The sequence below is a fragment of the Panulirus ornatus genome, chromosome 20 (assembly GCF_036320965.1).
Source record: "Panulirus ornatus isolate Po-2019 chromosome 20, ASM3632096v1, whole genome shotgun sequence".
Classification (NCBI taxonomy): domain Eukaryota; kingdom Metazoa; phylum Arthropoda; class Malacostraca; order Decapoda; family Palinuridae; genus Panulirus; species Panulirus ornatus.
Genome location: NC_092243.1, coordinates 60,830,099 through 60,851,753, shown reverse-complemented (window position 1 = coordinate 60,851,753; position 21,655 = coordinate 60,830,099). Strand labels below are relative to the sequence as shown.

General features: G+C 40.4%; 1 protein-coding gene across 3 annotated transcripts in view; it reads right to left on the bottom strand.

The window, feature by feature from the left end:
• The window catches only part of LOC139756059 (sorting nexin-5-like), a 129,351-nt gene that overhangs the window by 9,632 nt on the left and 98,064 nt on the right, over positions 1-21,655 (bottom strand). For all 3 annotated transcript variants that reach the window (XM_071675054.1, XM_071675053.1, XM_071675055.1), the window contains one exon: positions 10,776-10,841. In XM_071675054.1, coding sequence (XP_071531155.1) covers positions 10,776-10,841 — 66 coding nt within the window. The remainder of the gene's footprint in view (positions 1-10,775; positions 10,842-21,655) is intronic.

The window sequence follows — 21,655 nt, the reverse complement described above, 5'->3', positions numbered from 1 at the left end:
GTCTCCATAACTGGTGAACTTCAATACTGCTTTTCAGCCTTTTAAGTGCCTTACGCTTAACAGGCTGCTGGCAAAGGTAAACTCTGGCACAGTGTTTACAGAGACTCCAAACCAATGTTCCTATGGACTACTTCTACCTAATGCTCCCACCTAAACATTACTACCTACTACACCTACTTAATGCTCTGTCTATGTTCCTACCTACTACTTCTATCTATTGTTCCGACTATTTTGCCAAAAGGCACAGCTAACATAGGAGAATCTAGAGTTACAAAGAAAGAGTTAGTTATGTGTGATATGTGTGATAAAGACAGAATGTATGTTTGTGGACAAAATGCCAGAATATCAACTTATAATCTAAGAAAAATTAGGAAATATTTGAAAACAATGCACAAAAGTATAATGTATCAAAACCTGGCAGGGTAAGCTTAACATTCTAAATATTCAATATAAACATAAGGTAAATGAAGGTTTTTTTTTTTTTCGGTCTCCCGCGTTTGCGAGGTAGCACAAGGAAACAGACGAAAGAAATGGCCCAACCCACCCCCATACATATGTATATACATATGTCCACACACACAAATATACATACCTACACAGCTTTCCATGGTTTACCCCAGACGCTTCACATGCCTTGATTCAATCCACTGACAGCAAGTCAACCCCAGTATACCACATCGCTCCAATTCACTCTATTCCTTGCCCTCCTTTCACCCTCCTGCATGTTCAGGCCCCAATCACACAAAATCTTTTTCACTCCATCTTTCCACCTCCAATTTGGTCTCCCTCTTCTCCTCGTTCCCTCCACCTCCGACACATATATCCTCTTGGTCAATCTTTCCTCACTCATTCTCTCCATGTGCCCAAACCATTTCAAAACACCCTCTTCTGCTCTCTCAACCACACTCTTTTTATTTCCACACATCTCTCTTACCCTTATGTTACTTACCCGATCAAACCACCTCACACCACACATTGTCCTCAAACATCTCATTTCCAGCACATCCATCCTCCTGCGCACAACTCTATCTATAGCCCAAGCCTCGCAACCATACAACATTGTTGGAACCACTATTCCTTCAAACATACCCATTTTTGCTTTCCGAGATAATGTTCTCGACTTCCACACATTCTTCAAGGCTCCCAGAATTTTCGCCCCCTCCCCCACCCTATGATCCACTTCCGCTTCCATGGTTCCATCCGCTGCCAGATCCACTCCCAGATATCTAAAACACTTCACTTCCTCCAGTTTTTCTCCATTCAAACTCACCTCCCAATTGACTTGACCCTCAACCCTACTGTACCTAATAACCTTGCTCTTATTCACATTTACTCTTAACTTTCTTCTTCCACACACTTTACCAAACTCAGTCACCAGCTTCTGCAGTTTCTCACATGAATCAGCCACCAGCGCTGTATCATCAGCGAACAACAACTGACTCACTTCCCAAGCTCTCTCATCCCCAACAGACTTCATACTTGCCCCTCTTTCCAAAACTCTTGCATTCACCTCCCTAACAACCCCATCCATAAACAAATTAAACAACCATGGAGACATCACACACCCCTGCCGCAAACCTACATTCACTGAGAACCAATCACTTTCCTCTCCTCCTACACGTACACATGCCTTACATCCTCGATAAAAACTTTTCACTGCTTCTAACAACTTGCCTCCCACACCATATATTCTTAATACCTTCCACAGAGCATCTCTATCAACTCTATCATATGCCTTCTCCAGATCCATAAATGCTACATACAAATCCATTTGCTTTTTTAAGTATTTCTCACATACATTCTTCAAAGAAAACACCTGATCCACACATCCTCTACCACTTCTGAAACCACACTGCTCTTCCCCAATCTGATGCTCTGTACATGCCTTCACCCTCTCAATCAATACCCTCCCATATAATTTACCAGGAATACTCAACAAACTTATACCTCTGTAATTTGAGCACTCACTCTTATCCCCTTTGCCTTTGTACAATGGCACTATGCACGCATTCTGCCAATCCTCAGGCACCTCACCATGAGTCATACATACATTAAATAACCTTACCAACCAGTCAACAATACAGTCACCCCCTTTTTTAATAAATTCCACTGCAATACCATCCAAACCTGCTGCCTTGCTGGCTTTCATCTTCCGCAAAGCTTTTACTACCTCTTCTCTGTTTACCAAATCATTTTCCCCAACCCTCTCACTTTGCACACCACCTCGACCAAAACACCCTATATCTGCCACTCTATCATCAAACACATTCAACAAACCTTCAAAATACTCACTCCATCTCCTTCTCACATCACCACTACTTGTTATCACCTCCCCATTTGCGCCCTTCACTGAAGTTCCCATTTGCTCCCTTGTCTTACACACTTTATTTACCTCCTTCCAGAACATCTTTTTATTCTCCCTAAAATTTAATGATACTCTCTCACCCCAACTCTCATATGCCCTTTTTTTCACCTCTTGCACCTTTCTCTTGACCTCCTGTCTCTTTCTTTTATACATCTCCCACTCAATTGTATAACTGATGTTACAAAATGGTGTGCGAGGTCTCTGAGAGGGTTAAATGAGGCTTATCGATGATGTGTATTTGACCCTTTTATTTCAAAATATCTTGGACTAGAAATATGAATGAAAATCTTTGGAGGTTAAATTTTAAAGCATACACCTTAATTTCCACAATAAATCAAACAAGAAGTTAGAGATATAAACACAACAGAAGACAGGTGCTTTACAAGTGCAGTAATAGGTCCCACACAATCAAATGATGCTATCTGTATTAAGTGGTCATGGAAGGTGAAAAAAAAGACAAGACTGGAAGGAAAAACTGAATTTTCCAGAAAATATATAGTTTTGAATGACGAAATAAAGCTGGTGTATAAGAAATAAAGGAAAGAAAATAAGGATACAGGAAAAAGGATAACTAAAAATCTGAGTAAATCCATCATCTATACCCAAAACCCCTCCTTAAAATACCAACGCTGTCTCTGTTGGAAAGCTGAGAATTTCTCCATGTGCAACTTCATCATTCACTTTCCTCAGGATGGATATTGCTTTGCTGACCAGTATGCCTCACACTGAGCTGAACTAAAAGTGGAGGATATCTCAGCTGGAATGGAGTCCAACATTCCATCTTCTATTACATCCTATTCCCCTAATCATAGTTTGATTAGTCCTGCTCTGACGCCTGTTGCATCACAGACAGAGCATTCTAGGTCACGAAACTTTATCCTTACCTGCAACCCACTCTGTTTTCATTTCTGCTCTTAATCCCTGCCAAGCTGTTCTTTGTAAAGTCAAGCACACCATGAATAGACAGTGCGCTGCCTTGGCAACTTCTAGTGACAAAACCTAAAGCACAAACATCTCCAAAACTTCTGTACTTCAACCTTTACTCCTCTCCTCTGACCTGATCAGTCCATAGTTTACTCTCTAACTGATAAAACCTACTCTTTCTGGTGCATTATATGCCTTTAATTTTACTATGGATGATTCTGCTTCTAGTCTTCTGACCTATCTACACTCCCTGATCCTATGCTATCTACTATATTTCTAACACACAAGATATTCTGTAAAGATATCCTGTAATACACATTACTTTTACTTTCCACAGACTCATACTCCAAGTAAGCAGTAATCTTATATGTGCTGTATCATGGAATTTGCGATAGGAATTTATAGACTTCAAAATCCCAGAATTTCAATATTCTATTGGTATTGAAGATCTCAAGAAGTACACAGAGCACAAGGAGATATCAAAGGAATGCATCAATATATATATGTATATACATGTGTATGTGGGTGGGTTGGGCCATTCTTTCATCTGTTTCCTTGCGCTACCTCGCAAACGCGGGAGACAGCGACAAAGCAAAATAAATAAATAAATAAATGAATAAGGTAAGGGGAGTGGGGGAGGAATGGGATGTATTTAGGGAAGCAGTGATGGCTTGCGCAAAAGATGCTTGTGGCATGAGAAGCGTGGGAGGTGGGTTGATTAGAAAGGGTAGTGAGTGGTGGGATGAAGAAGTAAGATTATTAGTGAAAGAGAAGAGAGAGGCATTTGGACGATTTTTGCAGGGAAAAAATGCAAATGAGTGGGAGATGTATAAAAGAAAGAGACAGGAGGTCAAGAGAAAGGTGCAAGAGGTGAAAAAGAGGGCAAATGAGAGTTGGGGTGAGAGAGTATCATTAAATTTTAGGGAGAATAAAAAGATGTTCTGGAAGGAGGTAAATAAAGTGCGTAGGACAAGGGAGCAAATGGGAACTTCAGTGAAGGGGGCAAATGGGGAGGTGATAACAAGTAGTGGTGATGTGAGAAGGAGATGGAGTGAGTATTTTGAAGGTTTGTTGAATGTGTTTGATGATAGAGTGGCAGATATAGGGTGTTTTGGTCGAGGTGGTGTGCAAAGTGAGAGGGTTAGGGAAAATGATTTGGTAAACAGAGAAGAGGTAGTAAAAGCTTTGCGGAAGATGAAAGCCGGCAAGGCAGCAGGTTTGGATGGTATTGCAGTGGAATTCATTAAAAAAAAGGGGGTGACTGTATTGTTGACTGGTTGGTAAGGTTATTTAATGTATGTATGACTCATGGTGAGGTGCCTGAGGATTGGCAGAATGCGTGCATAGTGCCATTGTACAAAGGCAAAGGGGATAAGAGTGAGTGCTCAAATTACAGAGGTATAAGTTTGTTGAGTATTCCTGGTAAATTATATGGGAGGGTATTGATTGAGAGGGTGAAGGCATGTACAGAGCATCAGATTGGGGAAGAGCAGTGTGGTTTCAGAAGTGGTAGAGGATGTGTGGATCAGGTGTTTTCTTTGAAGAATGTATGTGAGAAATACTTAAAAAAGCAAATGGATTTGTATGTAGCATTTATGGATCTGGAGAAGGCATTTGATAGAGTTGACAGAGATGCTCTGTGGAAGGTACTAAGAATATATGGTGTGGGAGGCAAGTTGTTAGAAGCAGTGAAAAGTTTTTATCGAGGATGTAAGGCATGTGTACGTGTAGGAAGAGAGGAAAGTGATTGGTTCTCAGTGAATGTAGGTTTGCGGCAGGGGTGTGTGATGTCTCCATGGTTGTTTAATTTGTTTATGGATGGGGTTGTTAGGGAGGTGAATGCAAGAGTTTTGGAAAGAGGGGCAAGTATGAAGTCTGTTGGGGATGAGATAGCTTGGGAAGGAGTCAGTTGTGGTTCACTGATGATACAGCACTGGTGTCTGATTCATGTGAGAAACTGCAGAAGCTGGTGACTGAGTTTGGTAAAGTGTGTGAAAGAAGAAAGTTAAGAGTAAATGTGAATAAGAGCAAGGTTATTAGGTACAGTAGGGTTGAGGGTCAAGTCAGTTGGGAGGTAAGTTTGAATGGAGAAAAACTGGAGGAAGAAAAGTGTTTTAGATATCTGGGAGTGGATCTGGCAGCGGATGGAACCATGGAAGCGGAAGTGAATCATAGGGTGGGGGAGGGGCGAAAATCCTGGGAGCCTTGAAGAATGTGTGGAAGTCGAGAACATTATCTCGAAAAGCAAAAATGGGTATGTTTATAGGAATAGTGGTTCCAACAATGTTGTATGGTTGCGAGGCGTGGGCTATGGGTAGAGTTGTGCGCAGGAGGGTGGATGTGCTGGAAATGAGATGTATGAGGACAATATGTGGTGTGAGGTGGTTTGATCGAGTAAGTAATGTAAGGGTAAGAGAGATGTGTGGAAATAAAAAGAGTATGGTTGAGAGAGCAGAAGAGGGTGTTTTGAAATGGTTTGGGCACATGGAGAGAATGAGTGAGGAGAGATTGACCAAGAGGATATATATGTGTCGGAGGTGGAGGGAATGAGGAGAAGTGGGAGACCAAATTGGAGGTGGAAAGATGGAGTGAAAAAGATTTTGAATGATCGGGGCCTGAACATGCAGGAGGGTGAAAGGCGGGCAAGAATAGAGTGAATTGGATCGATGTGGTATACCGGGGTCGACGTGCTGTCAATGGATTGAATTAGGGCATGTGAAGCGTCTGGGGTAAACCATGGAAAGTTCTGTGGGGCCTGGATGTGGAAAGGGAGCTGTGGTCTTGGGCATTATTGCATGACAGCTAGAGACTGAGTGTGAACGAATGGGGCCTTTGTTGTCTTTTCCTAGCGCTACCTCGCACACATGAGGGGGGAGGGGGATGTTATTCCATGTGTGGCGAGGTGGCGATGGGAATGAATAATGGCAGACAGTGTGAATTGTGTGCATGCGTATATATGTATGTGTCTGTGTGTGTATATATATGTGTACATTGAGATGTATGGGTATGTATATTTGCGTGTGTGGACGTGTATGTATATACATGTGTATGGGGGTGGGTTGGGCCATTTCTTTCCTCTGTTTCCTTGCGCTACCTCGCAAACGCGGGAGACAGCGACAAAGCAAAATAAATAAATAAATAAATAATATATATATATATATATATATATATATATATATATATATATATATATATATATATATATATATATATTCAGTGGTGAAATTGATGAGAACTGCTATTGACGTTTGTGTGAATAAATTGTACATTTCCTTTTCCATAGCCAGAGGTTGAACCATTATGTGACGTTCATTTTTTCATTCATCTCAAGCTAAAAGTTTGTTTTCTAAGTTGTTTCTTACATTTTTCATATGTATATATATGTATGTGTGTGTGTGTGTGTGTGTGTGTGCGTGTGTGTGTGTGTGTGTGTGCGTGTGTGTGTGTGTGTGTATATATATGTATATTATCCCTGGGGATAGGGGTGAAAGAATACTTCCCACGTATTCCTCGCGTGTCGTGGAAGGCGACTAGAGGGGACGGGAGCGGGGGGCCGGAAATCCTCCCCTCCTTGTATTAACTTTCTAAAATGGGAAACAGAAGAAGGAGTCACGCGGGGAGTGCTCATCCTCCTCGAAGGCTCAGAGTGGGGTGCCTAAATGTGTGTGGATGTAACCAAGATGTGAAAAAAGGAGAGATAGGTAGTATGTTTGAGGAAAGGAACCTGGATGTTTTGGCTCTGAGTGAAACGAAGCTCAAGGGTAAAGGGGAAGAGTGGTTTGGAAATGTCTGGGGAGTGACGTCAGGGGTTAGTGAGAGGACAAGAGCAAGGGAAGGAGTAGCAATACTCCTGAAACAGGAGTTGTGGGAGTATGTCATAGAATGTAAGAAAGTAAATTCTCGATTAATATGGGTAAAATTGAAAGTTGATGGAGAGAGGTGGGTGATTATTGGTGCATATGCACCTGGGCATGAGAAGAAAGATCATGAGAGGCAAGTGTTTTGGGAGCAGCTAAATGAGTGTGTTAGCGGTTTTGAGGCACGAGACCGGGTTATAGTGATGGGTGATTTGAATGCAAAGGTGAGTAATGTGGCAGTTGAGGGAATAATTGGTATGCATGGGGTGTTCAGTGTTGTAAATGGAAATGGTGAAGAGCTTGTAGATTTATGTGCTGAAAAAGGACTGATGATTGGGAATACCTGGTTTAAAAAGCGAGATATACATAAGTATACTTATGTAAGTAGGAGAGATGGCCAGAGAGCGTTATTGGATTACGTGTTAATGGACAGGCGTGCGAAAGAGAGACTTTTGGATGTCAATGTGCTGAGAGGTGCAACTGGAGGGATGTCTGATCATTATCTTGTGGAGGCTAAGGTGAAGATTAGTATGGGTTTTCAGAAAAGAAGAGTGAATGTTGGGGTGAAGAAGGTGGTGAGAGTAAGTGAGCTTGGGAAGGAGACCTGTGTGAAGAAGTATCAGGAGAGACTGTGTACAGAATGGAAAAAGGTGAGAACAATGGAAGTAAGGGGAGTGGGGGAGGAATGGGATGTATTTAGGGAATCAGTGATGGATTGCGCAAAAGATGCTTGTGGCATGAGAAGAGTGGGAGGTGGGCTGTTTAGAAAGGGTAGTGAGTGGTGGGATGAAGAAGTAAGAGTATTAGTGAAAGAGAAGAGAGAGGCATTTGGACGATTTTTGCAGGGAAAAAATGCAATTGAGTGGGAGAAGTATAAAAGAAAGAGACAGGAGGTCAAGAGAAAGGTGCAAGAGGGAAAAAAAAGGGCAAATGAGAGTTGGGGTGAGAGACTATCAGTAAATTTTAGGGAGAATAAAAAGATGTTCTGGAAGGAGGTAAATAGGGTGCGTAAGACAAGGGAGCAAATGGGAACTTCAGTGAAGGGCGTAAATGGGGAGGTGATAACAAGTAGTGGTGATGTGAGAAGGAGATGGAATGAGTATTTTGAAGGTTTGTTGAATGTGTCTGATGACAGAGTGGCAGATATAGGGTGTTTTGGTCGAGGTGGTGTGCAAAGTGAGAGGGTTAGGGAAAATGATTTGGTAAACAGAGAAGAGGTAGTAAAAGCTTTGCGGAAGATGAAAGCCGGCAAGGCAGCAGGTTTGGATGGTATTGCAGTGGAATTTATTAAAAAAGGGGGTGACTGTATTGTTGACTGGTTGGTAAGGTTATTTAATGTATGTATGACTCATGGTGAGGTGCCTGAGGATTGGCGGAATGCGTGCATAGTGCCATTGTACAAAGGCAAAGGGGATAAGAGTGAGTGCTCAAATTACAGAGGTATAAGTTTGTTGAGTATTCCTGGTAAATTATATGGGAGGGTATTGATTGAGAGGGTGAAGGCATGTACAGAGCATCAGATTGGGGAAGAGCAGTGTGGTTTCAGAAGTGGTAGAGGATGTGTGGATCAGGTGTTTGCTTTGAAGAATGTATGTGAGAAATACTTAGAAAAGCAAATGGATTTGTATGTAGCATTTATGGATCTGGAGAAGGCATATGATAGAGTTGATAGAGATGCTCTGTGGAAGGTATTAAGAATATATGGTGTGGGAGGCAAGTTGTTAGAAGCAGTGAAAAGTTTTTATCGAGGATGTAAGGCATGTGTACGTGTAGGAAGAGAGGAAAGTGATTGGTTCTCAGTGAATGTAGGTTTGCGGCAGGGGTGTGTGATGTCTCCATGGTTGTTTAATTTGTTTATGGATGGGGTTGTTAGGGAGGTAAATGCAAGAGTTCTGGAAAGAGGGGCAAGTATGAAGTCTGTTGGGGATGAGAGAGCTTGGGAAGTGAGTCAGTTGTTGTTCGCTGATGATACAGCGCTGGTGGCTGATTCATGTGAGAAACTGCAGAAGCTGGTGACTGAGTTTGGTAAAGTGTGTGGAAGAAGAAAGTTAAGAGTAAATGTGAATAAGAGCAAGGTTATTAGGTACAGTAGGGGTGAGGGTCAAGTCAATTGGGAGGTGAGTTTGAATGGTGAAAAACTGGAGGAAGTGAAGTGTTTTAGATATCTGGGAGTGGATCTGTCAGCGGATGGAACCATGGAAGCGGAAGTGGATCATAGGGTGGGGGAGGGGGCGAAAATTTTGGGAGCCTTGAAAAATGTGTGGAAGTCGAGAACATTATCCCGGAAAGCGAAAATGGGTATGTTTGAAGGAATAGTAGTTCCAACAATGTTGTATGGTTGCGAGGCGTGGGCTATGGATAGAGTTGTGCGCAGGAGGATGGATGTGCTGGAAATGAGATGTTTGAGGACAATGTGTGGTGTGAGGTGGTTTGATCGAGTAAGTAACGTAAGGGTAAGAGAGATGTGTGGAAATAAAAAGAGCGTGGTTGAGAGAGCAGAAGAGGGTGTTTTGAAATGGTTTGGGCACATGGAGAGAATGAGTGAGGAAAGATTGACCAAGAGGATATATGTGTCGGAGGTGGAGGGAACGAGGAGAAGAGGGAGACCAAATTGGAGGTGGAAAGATGGAGTGAAAAGGATTTTGTGTGATCGGGGCCTGAACATGCAGGAGGGTGAAAGGAGGGCAAGGAATAGAGTGAATTGGAGCGATGTGGTATACAGGGGTTGACGTGCTGTCAGTGGATTGAATCAAGGCATGTGAAGCGTCCGGGGTAAACCATGGAAAGCTGTGTAGGTATGTATATTTGCGTGTGTGGACGTGTGTATGTACATGTGTATGGGGGGGGTTGGGCCATTTCTTTCGTCTGTTTCCTTGCGCTACCTCGCAAGCGCGGGAGACAGCGACAAAGTATAAAAAAAAAAAAAAAAAAAAAAAATATATATATATATATATATATATATATATATATATATATATATATAGGGAGCGGGGGGCTGGAAATCCTCCCCTCTCATTTTTAATTTTCCAAAAGAAAGGAACAGAGGAGGGGGCCAAGTGAGGATATTTCCTTAAAGGCTCAGTCCTCTGTTCATAATGGTACCTCGCTAATGCGGGAAATAGCGAATAGTATGAAAAAAAAATATATATATATATATATGTATATATATATATATATATATATATATATATATATATATATATATATATATTACTGAATAATAACAATCATCATATCTACTAAAAAACAAGACAGTTTACCAAGAAAGGAGGCAATATATCAGTCCTTGAGTCTAACAAGGTGTAGCAATTTATCTGATTACACTGTGCACCATATGATATACATGTTACAGTTTAAACAACAACATTTGTTTTGCAGTCAATACATCAAGACAAGGAAACATAGCCATAAATATATTAGGACTAGATAAGACACAACACAATACACACATATATGAGTTTCTGTTGGAGACAAAAAAAAAACCTTTAGCAATACACAAACAGAGATCTCACGAGTAGAGGAAAAAACAAAGGAGGGAAAGCATCATGAAAAGACATGATAGACAAAATGATCTATTCGTGAAAAAGATATATCTCAAGAAACATTGACAGCAAGAAAGCTCAGCTCACCTCCTGACGGGCAGCATCGCTACACTCCTCAAATGCTACCTCTGCTTCCTTCTTCGCCTTCTCAGCCTGCAAAATACAAAAATTAAAATAATGCAATTCACAGGGTTAAAAACATAATACATAAATGATTCATAACTTGGAGAAATATATGCTGGCAGAAGACCATTAACCTTCATGGTACATCTGAGGATTAACCAGGATCCAAATTCTTGACGTCAATAGGACTTCTGCCTGTACATTGTAAACTTCATCTATACTGTAGAAATAATAAAGAAAAAATTAAAAAGCTGTTTCGGGTTATGTGGGCAAGAATCCTATCACTTGTCCCAGCAAGAGAAAGAGATTGCACCAATTCCTTTTCTCTAAGCGGTGAGTAAATAGCAACACCCTAGGAGTTTCATGTGTTCGTCTTCACCTTCAGCAGGTCAACAGGGGCTCCTCAGAATTTTCTTGTTGATCTCACAATACATCTCTTCCTTTTCATAGAAGCAACTTGTGTTAATCATCATATAAACTTGCAAACCTGATTTTTTCCAGCAGACACTCTAAATGTCATCACTCTAATTTACAAGGGCTGCAGTTGCTTCTGTGCATGCTAAAGCCTCATATGCTATTAATGCTATTAATCAAAATAAACATGTCTGAAAGCATCAGCTGATCCTAGAACTGTGCAGGTATGTTGTGGAAAACTCGATTTTTCCATAAAATCAAACTGAAAAATATTGCTATCTAAGCAAAACTACCTAAGGCATTCTCATTTCCACTGTTATCATGACGGTAATCAAGAAAAGCTGGTACTACCACTTGCAAGGACTAAAATGCTATGATAAACTATCACGAATAGCCAAAAAGTCACGACATGCCATGAGACAGGTACCATAAAAGGTCCCTTAATTCATTCTGCATGATCACGTTTAGTGATCACGTCACGTTCAGTGCGAAATCACATCTTGTTCGTCCTGATTCTATGGAAAATGAGTCGGGGGTGGGTCTCTCTCTCTCTCTCTCTCTCTCTCTCTCTCTCTCTCTCTCTCTCTCTCTCCAGAACGGGCAGTCCTTCAACGGTATATTTGGATAGTTTAAGGTCCACTATTTCCTCTTGTACATACCTTCCTGGACTGGGGGGCACCATGTAGAAATAAATCACTGTGACGTGATCTGTCGGTTTCCTCCACACCATAGACACACCAGAGGGTATCGAGATTCAACCACCTGCCAAGGTCTGTCCCACAAGCACCGCAGCGCACGTGAAGACCAACTATTGTCCTGGTCCCCAACCTTACAGCTCTCCTAATGATCGGGGGTTATGGCACGTTTCTGTGATGTAAAGGCCATCTCCCCACCAATGTAACAACACGCACTAACGAGACGGGATCCTTGTTGGAGGAATTCGGCAATGAATTTACTGAGCAGTCGGTCACAAGTGGCCCTTCGCACAACTGGAGCACTATATTTCTGCAGAATTATAGGAAACCAGCACACGGCACTGCAAGAAGCAGCAAGTATTGTATTGTATTTGTAAAATGAAATTGGCTTGCATTCTGATTACAATATCTAAGTCAGTTCCCGCTCGAATACAGACTTCTGGATACAAAACCACTGTATGACAAGAGCAAGACACAAAAAGAAAATGTCTGGGTAAAGAAAGGATTTTAAGAAACGAGTACGACACGTGTACATTGTGCGAATACCTGGAAGAAAATGATAATCATCAAATAGGCTGATGCAAGATCTGGGTAGCTGATTGCACCATTCACTTCCCACTTTCAGGATTACCAGATCTTGACTCAAAGCCGCACAACGCCAAAACCAGTGCAAATTATTCATACTGGGACCATCTCGTATCTCCAAATCTAGAACCGACTAACACTAACTTTAAGCGTCATATTCATGCTCATCGTTTCAAAATCTGTTAAGACTGATAAGACTGAAATGATGATGTAAAGTGTATTTAAGCTTCATGCCAAGATACCAAATGAATATGAATCTAATTTTCAACAAACTTTCTTAACCTTGTATCATTGTAGTGCTTAGTTAAAGGACGTACTGGTACATAAAGAATATCTAAGCCCCCGAATCGTATTTAACACGAAGAATAATTTCTATACTGAGTTTCTGAAGCAAAAGTGAAACACGACATAATGAAACACTTCAATACATGAAACAACCACGGAAAATATCTCATAATGCTTCCCCAAGCCAATAAATACGAACCGAATAATATGAAAATCTTTTAAAAGAGTAACAAATAAATGACTTACTTACAGGTCTTAATATCCTAAGACAAACATTCAAACCCCACATTCGAATTCAGTATGAAAAACAGTCATCCTGAGCTTTGAAGCAAATCAATTACACTAAAGAAAATGCTAAATATCGTAGGCAATGATCAAAGAAATTTTGCCCCCCGCCACCACAGAAAAAATTTTTTTTTGCTTTAAAACTAAAATATGACATAATGAAACCCTGTTATACTTCAAATAACCGCGGATAATACCTCAATATTTCTCCTAGCCGAGAGGCACTCAATGAATGGTAACCGAATAATCATAGAATCTTCTAACAGAGTAACACTTAAATACTTTTTTGCTGGCCTTAATGTCACCCACATACATATCAACCCCATATTCTAATTCAGCATGAAAAATAGTAATTATACTTAAGCTTTCAAGCTAATCAATTGTCCTTAAAAATGAAAATAAAAAATGCAGGTAACAAGGAAATTTTATAGCCAAAAAAAAAAATATTCGTTTTAAATTTGAAATATGACATAATCAAACGCTGTTATACTGGATATAAAAACGCTTCCCCAAGCAGACATATACCCAATAAATAAGAACCTAATAATCATAGCATCTACTAAACAAGTAATCATTAATCATTTATTTACAAGTCTTACTGTCCCCAAACATGTATTTCAACCCCAAATTCGAATTTAGTATGAAAAATAGTCCCAATCCTGAGGTTTTCAAGCAAATCTATTACTCCTCGAGAAATACTAAAAAATTGCAGATAATAGTCCAGGGAAATTTTTAGCCCAAAAATCTTTTTGTTTCATAATTGAAATATAACATAATAAAACGCTTTTATACTTTAGACAACCTAAGGAAATATCTCATAATGCTTCCTTAAGCCAACAGATGCCCAATAATTACGAACCGAAAAATTACAGTCTACTAAAACAGTGACTATCAATTACTTATTTACAGGTCTTAATGTCCGCAAACATATGTTTCAAGCAAAGATTCGAATTCAGCACGAAAAATGCTCCTTGTACTGAGGTCAACAAGCAAATCTATTATCCTCAAGGAACACCAAAAATTGCAGGTAAAAAAAAAAGTTCAAGGACTTTTTTTTTTAAGCAGAAAAAACTTTTTGTTATAAAAGTGAAATGTGATATGATGAAACGCATCTGTACTTGAAATAATCACGAAAATATCTCAATGCTTTCTGAATCCGACATATACAAAAAAAAAAAATACAAAATATTAGAAATTTAATTACTTGCTTAAATGCCTTAATGTCCCATATTTCAGCAAAAAAAAAGAAAAAAAATAGTCCTTATACTGAGATTTTCAAGCAAAGGATTTTTTTTTTTTTTGCCCCCCTCCCTCTCCCACCCCATCCCAAAAATGTAAAATGTGACGACAAAATTCTTTTATACTTGATATAAAAAACAGACAATATCTCATAATGCTTCCCCAAGCCGAGAGATACACAACGAAGGCAAAGCAATCTCAAAATCTTCAAAAAGAGAAACAATTGATTATCTATTTACAGGTCTTAATGTCCCCCAAATCAATTACGTGCTTAATTACAGGACTCAATACCTCTCAAGCAACACATCAACCCCAGTACCAAAAACCGGACGTATACTAAGGCTCGGAAGAAAATAAATAATAAAACTTGTTTTGGATTAACAGATAAAGAATAACTTTGAAACAAATAATCATCAAATATTTTGAAAAAAATCATTTCTAACAAGTAGAGCATGCACTTGATTCCATAACATTTTGATCCGAGAATCTTTACCATCATGAAGAACAATTATCTATACTCACCCCAGTTTTTCAAGCAACTTCGTTTTACGCAAATAACAAAAAATAAGTTGATTTTTTCAGCCAAGAATCTTTTTTCACTGAAAGCTGGAGCATAAGGTAATGGAAGGCTTCTATACTTGATAAAGTAAAACATTTCACCATAATTCCTGCGGCCGAAAAATACCGCATATTTATGTAGCGAATAATCATGAAACATCTTTAATCTGTACTTATTTTAAAATGTTCAATTACAAGACTTAACTTCCCGAAAACGAACATCTCAACCTCATAATCTTATTCGGCCCAAGAACATGGTCGTGCGATTCATCTGCACCTTCCCTAGTGACGACATTTGACTCTCAAACTATCATATTTTCCCTCGGTAATAAACCTAATGATGCTTCGGCTGATCATATGGTGAAGCTCCGGAGGGTCAACATTGGACATAAATTCCATGATAGGATGAAGATGGTAGACGCTAATGAGACTGGAGAAGTATAGTTGGTCAACGTGCACATCTGTTAATATAAACCGTGGCCTTTTCCAATCTTTTCTTCAGGGGTCAATTTGGATTCCAATTATGTGGAACTACATATCTGAATGGGAAACTTTAATTGTTCTTGAACTGTATATGATCGACCTGTCCTTGATAAATATGTTGGTTCGGTATTGTAGTCTAACAATGATTATCCATTGTTAATGGCAACCAGATCTTCACTTGAGATCCTGTCCCTAGGACGATAAAAGTGCAAAATATGTGGTTTAACTTCGTATCTTTCACTGATTATATATTACAATAACATTTTTCCCTCAATCGAATCCATTCCACGATAAGTCAGGTGTCTGACGTATGGTGACGCACCTCACAGTTTATTTGCAATGTATTCATTTAACTTTTGTAGTTTTGTTATTTTCGTTTGATATGAGAAATATGATCATTTCTATGTTTCCACACAACTGGTTATAAAAAGAAACAATACGAGGAACTGTTCTCATCAGCCAATCACCACAACTGTTACAAAGGAAAACTCTCTCATTCATAAATAAAATACTCTACTACACGTTTACTACGGCTGATTTGCCAGTTATGGCTGTTCACCTAACATCGATTATTTCATGTCCCAGCAGATGAGCGGGGTGGGGTCCGCCTGGGAGCGTGCAAATATTGATACATATTTCCTTCGAGGTGATCATATTACTATATTTTTTTGTTAGCTGAGACGGCACGGGCAACTGAGGCCCTAATCAAGGCCATCTCATTAACTATATATATATATATATATATATATATATATATATATATATATATATATATATATATATATACCCTAGCTTGAACCAGATATCTATTCTATCTACCAACCATTAGAGGTGGATGAACAGCTGGGTTGACTGTGAACCGACTGACGCAACCAGGGTTCGAACCTTAACGCTCAACCCTATGCGGCCCGTGAATGCGTCAGGGTCAGGAACGCTAACCGTTACACCACTAAAAACAGTTCAGAGGCATCTCGCACGAAGAATAAAAAAGAAAGAAAATATATTCTCATTCCTTACAGAGCCTATTTGCAGTGTGACTTCACTTTGTGTGAAGCTACTGGTTGGTGAAATGACTAGTCACTAAAATTTCATGTGCTGGATAAAAGGTGGTGATACAACAATGAAGAAAGAAAAAAACTGTTGTTGAAGTTGATGAACAACTGTAGAAGATGTGTGACGTTAAGTACCGCATCTGTGGAACACGGCTGCCCAACCTGGAGGCGGTGTATGCACACCAACTGCGCCAGCACAACAGCGCAGGCAACGTGTGGATGAAGAGTGAGATGGATGGTATGATCATGAGGAGTTCCTGGATCATCTTCAGGAGATAAAGGTGATATAAAACCTAACAGGCTGAGACACTTTGTCAGCACTAAAAGATGTACATTTAAAGTGGTATCTGTTTGTTATTCACTGTGTATTTCCCGTAAAAAGAAAAAAAAAATGTAACTAATCTATCGCATCGACATATGTTTTGGTAAGGGACAATGTTATGGAACATACTGCTCGTCGTATACTCACCCAAGGGGTACACACTACGGTGTGATTTTCTCGGTGGTAAGCGTGCTAGGGGACAAGTGACGGCATCATGCAGTATTATAATCAGGTTCAACTGTAAGCAGGTTTTCATATGTTCTGCTGTAAGCAAGTAGCCGTATGTTGTTATACTGTAAGCAGGTTGCCGTGTCATACTGTAAAGCAGGCTGCCGTATGGTACCGTAACCCTAGACGTATTCTAGCAACTACATACATTACTAAAGGTCTTGTGTTTTCCAAGCTGAATGACTTTGCTGACTTAACTGACTAACTTAATTTGCCCTTAACTTGTACCTCGCTGTTCTAGCATTTCGTTGCTATGCTTTTCTTTTCATGAAGTACTTATTAAAAAAAAAATCCATGTTAACATCCCACGGGACGTCACAAGCAGCTGATTCGGCATGTGGGCTTGATCTGAAGTATTGCGCAAGAGCAACACAAGGTCGTCAAAATTCTGAAGAATACATCGGGTGCGACCTGTCCCGTTTGTAGGAAGAGATTGCGAGACGAAAGAAACCGAAAAGCGTAACTTTAATGTACACCTCACTACAGACAGTGTCTCCATATTGCAATAGATCTCTCTCTCTCTCTCTCTCTCTCTCTCTCTCTCTCTCTCTCTCTCTCTCTCTCTCTCTCTCTCACACACACACACACACACACACACACACCTCAGTATGTTCATGGAGTGTGTGCGTGTACAGAGACGAAGCCTCCCGTCCCACTAGTTCCGCAGCCTAGCTAATGTAAAACCTCCGCCTTCAGTAATTCCCGCAGTACATCACACACAGTCACATCAAACGCGTTACTTCGCAGTAAATATCTAAATTCATAAGAGCGTGTCATAAGCTTGCAGGGCGTACATGGATAATTTTCATCGTTAAGAAGCAGGATAGCGGTAAATTTACGTGACTTATATAAGGTTCAGTCAATACAGGAAACACATGCTCAGGTTATAATGAAGTAGTGAATACCATTCCATGGAATAGCGTTAAAATCTTTTTGCACCCTTTACGTAAAAATAAAAACCGTTGAATGTTACGCGTAGTTTACAGTTTCACAAGATCCTGTTTTAATTTCAATTATCTTATAGCTCTAGGACTTTCTACATACTCATCCTGCTAATGGTCTATCGTGAGCACCTGTAACACAAACAAGCACTACTTGAATTAATATATATATATATATATATATATATATATATATATATATATATATATATATATATATATATATATATATCTTTTTCTTTCATACTATTCGCCATTCCCCCATTAGCGAGGTAGCGTTAAGAACAAAAGACTCGGCCTTTGAGGGAATATCCTCACCTGGCCCCCTTCTCTGTTCTTACTTTTGGAAAATTAGAAAAAAAATGAGAGGGGAGGATTTCCAGCCCCCCGCTCCCTTCCCTTTTAGTCGCCTTCTAGGACACGCAGGGAATACGTGGGCAGTATTCTTTCTCCCCTATCCCCAGGGATATTATATATATATATATATATATATATATATATATATATATATATATATATATATATATATATATATATATATATATATGCGTGTTTTAGAACCGACAGATAAGAAGTTCAGAGAATTACTATTTTCTGATTCGGTTTCTGAGGCTCCTCAGGATAGAAAACGGGTTATTCTTTCCCCACTGCTTTCCCCCTGACACAAATTTACTTTTCACAAGCGTCGGTCACCTGCATGACACCAATAAACAGAGTTGCCAGATAAAGTTTCCCCTGTACTATCTAACTGTATGTCTTGAGATCAAAGGTACAAGAATCCGAAGCCATTCAAACTCGACTATACGATCCTTACGCAAGAAGGTAACCACCTTTATGTATGTATGTTGGCCTGACACTTGCGAATATGGCTAATCACATTATCCTAAACAAGGGTCGTATCATGGTGCTCAAGCTTGGGTCGTGCAGTCGGGATCGAGATATATATATATATATATATATATATATATATATATATATATATATATATATATATATATATCTTCGCTTTTGTTAATCTTTTCTTTCGCTGTTAAATTCGTTTAGTAACCTCTAAACTGAGGGGCAACGGTTACTCTTGTCGCGTCAAAAATGTCATCTTTGCAAAAGAAAAAAAATATTTCAAAAAGATTTTTTTTTAATGGTGAATGACTCCCAATATGCAGATCAGCTGCTTCTTCGGGTAACATCTCTGGATCCCTTAAATTAAGAAAAAAAATAATTCTTGTACTATCTTACTGTCCATGGTTTTAAAAACGTTTATAGTGTTCATCCATAAACTGGCCATGAGTGAATAAAGCAGTCCTTTGGGAGCTTTAGCGCATCAAACCACAATGATTCAATTCATCGCCATACAATATCTTTCCAGCACTTCAGACGCGACCAGTATGACGTCACAGGATCATGCCATTCTCTCTACAATTTTTTTTTCTTCTAATTAACGCAAAGTTTACGGCAATACTACATCTTCAGGACTGGGCTTAAGAATTCCTCCTACAACTATCGGCGCCATCCTCTCAATCCCCAATCGTCATCGATAAAGGTGCTGAGAAATTCGGAGTAAATTGGAAGAAAATATCACCGAAAATCATAGGCGTTTGCTTTTGCGGAGGATGAGAACTGCGGTCTGCCATGAGAATGCTGCCACATGTAACCCACTGTGGCAACAGGAGGGGGGAAAAACAGTGATAACCAGCATGTGTGTGTGTGAGGGAAGTAGACAGGTTAGGTAGGCAGAGGTGAGAGTAACTGTACCGCGGGACGCCAGATGGCGGCTAGTAGTGGCCTCCCGACGCCACCCCTACCTAGCACCAGCACGCAAACCATGCCTCCATGAGTAACCTTCGTCATTCTATGATATTTTAGTGGACTACCACATGAGTTTTTGTTTTAATATTTTTACCTCTAAAATTCCAGTATATGGAGCGGCACACACCGTAGGGTAAAACTTGGCGATTTTCAGGTTTACGGAGTGTGAACCAAGTCCCGTAGCGTCAGCGGGCAACAGATGGGCTGATAAGAACCCAGAGACAAGATATGTGTAATTAAACTTGATTATAAGACGACCAACTCCGCACTGGTTGTAACGTTTTACTTTTTAATTCACTTCCCAGTTCCTCCAGTGCGTTGTGTAAACTTTCACTGGACTACACACACACACACACACACACACACACACACACACACACACACACACACACACACACACACATATATATATATATATATATATATATATATATATATATATATATATATATATATATGGAGAGAATATATCTGTCGGTAGTGGAGAAAAGAAATGGAAGACCAAACTGGACATGAGAGAATGGATTGAGAAAGATTTTGAGTGTTCGGTGTCTGAATATGCAGGAGGGTGAAAGGCATGCACGGATTGGAGTGAACTGGAACCATGTGGTATACTGGAGTCAACATGCCGTCAATAGACTAAACCAGGGCATGTGTGCGGTACGGGGTAAACTATGGAAAGGTCTGTTAGGCCTGGATGTGGATAGGGAGCTGTGGTTTCGGTGCATAACACTTGACAGCTTGTGTATGGATGCTGAGGATGCGACCTATCTTCATCTGCTACCTGGCACTACCTCGCTGACGCGAGCGAGGGGGCGGGAGGGGAAGGGGGGGGGAAGAAAAGAATATATATTTCATCTTTTTCTCTTTTCCTTCATACATTTTGTGCTGTGGCGTGTGGGGCGGGGCGGCGTTGAGAACTGAAGGCGAGCAAGTATTAAACTGTACATACATATGTATAAATGTATAAGTTTACGTATATGTATGTATGTACATATACGTGTACGCGCGTATATGTATATAAGTATGAGTGGATGCGTCTTTCTTCGTCTGTCTGGTGGCGCTAACGCGGTAAACAGCGATCAAGTGTGTGTGTGTGTGTGTGTGTGTGTGTGTGTGTGTGTGTGTGTGTGTGTGTGTGTGCATAAGCCTATGTACATATATACAAGCACACACGCATCCAAGTCCTTCTACGCAACCCATCATGCAACAAGGGCTCCCAGATAGTCACCCTCAGTCCACCTGTCAAAAAAAAAAAAAAAAATCATAACACATATCCTCTCGACTCTCTTAACTCATCACCTGGACCCCATCCGAAAGTCTGAGAAGCTGCTACGCCACCGTCCCCTCCTGCCAACAGAGATCCCTCGTCCCCGAGTTGCAGTTAGGGAACCACAGTCCCACATCCGAACTCGCACAGGTGGCTACAAAAACAGCCCCATCCCAACCACTTTGAACATATAAAAGGAACGTGGAGGCTGAGGGAAACATTCATCACACGAGAGGTACGGAGAGCGCTACGCGCCTTCCCTCTCTCTCTCTCTCTCTCTCTCTCTCTCTCTCTCTCTCTCTCTCTCTCTCTCTCTCTCTCTCTCTCTCTCTCTCTCTCACACACACACACAACCCACTCCACTCTCCCTCGCCCTCAGTGTCTTCCTCAGCCTCCATGGTGGTCACCCTCCTCAATACTCTCCCTCCCTGAGACTCACACACACCCTGACTCTCACCCTTGATGATTCCTCCCTACTCTGACGACCAGGGCTCAACCTCCAGGATTCTCATATTTCGTGATTCTCAGTTACCATGATTTTCGCCCTTCTAGACTCAACCTCCACGATTCTCACTCTCAATCACCATGATTCTTACCCTCATTCTTATCCTCCATGATTCTCAGCCTTGCTGACTCTTAAGCCTCCGTGATTTTCACCCTTCCTAACTAAGCCATAATGAT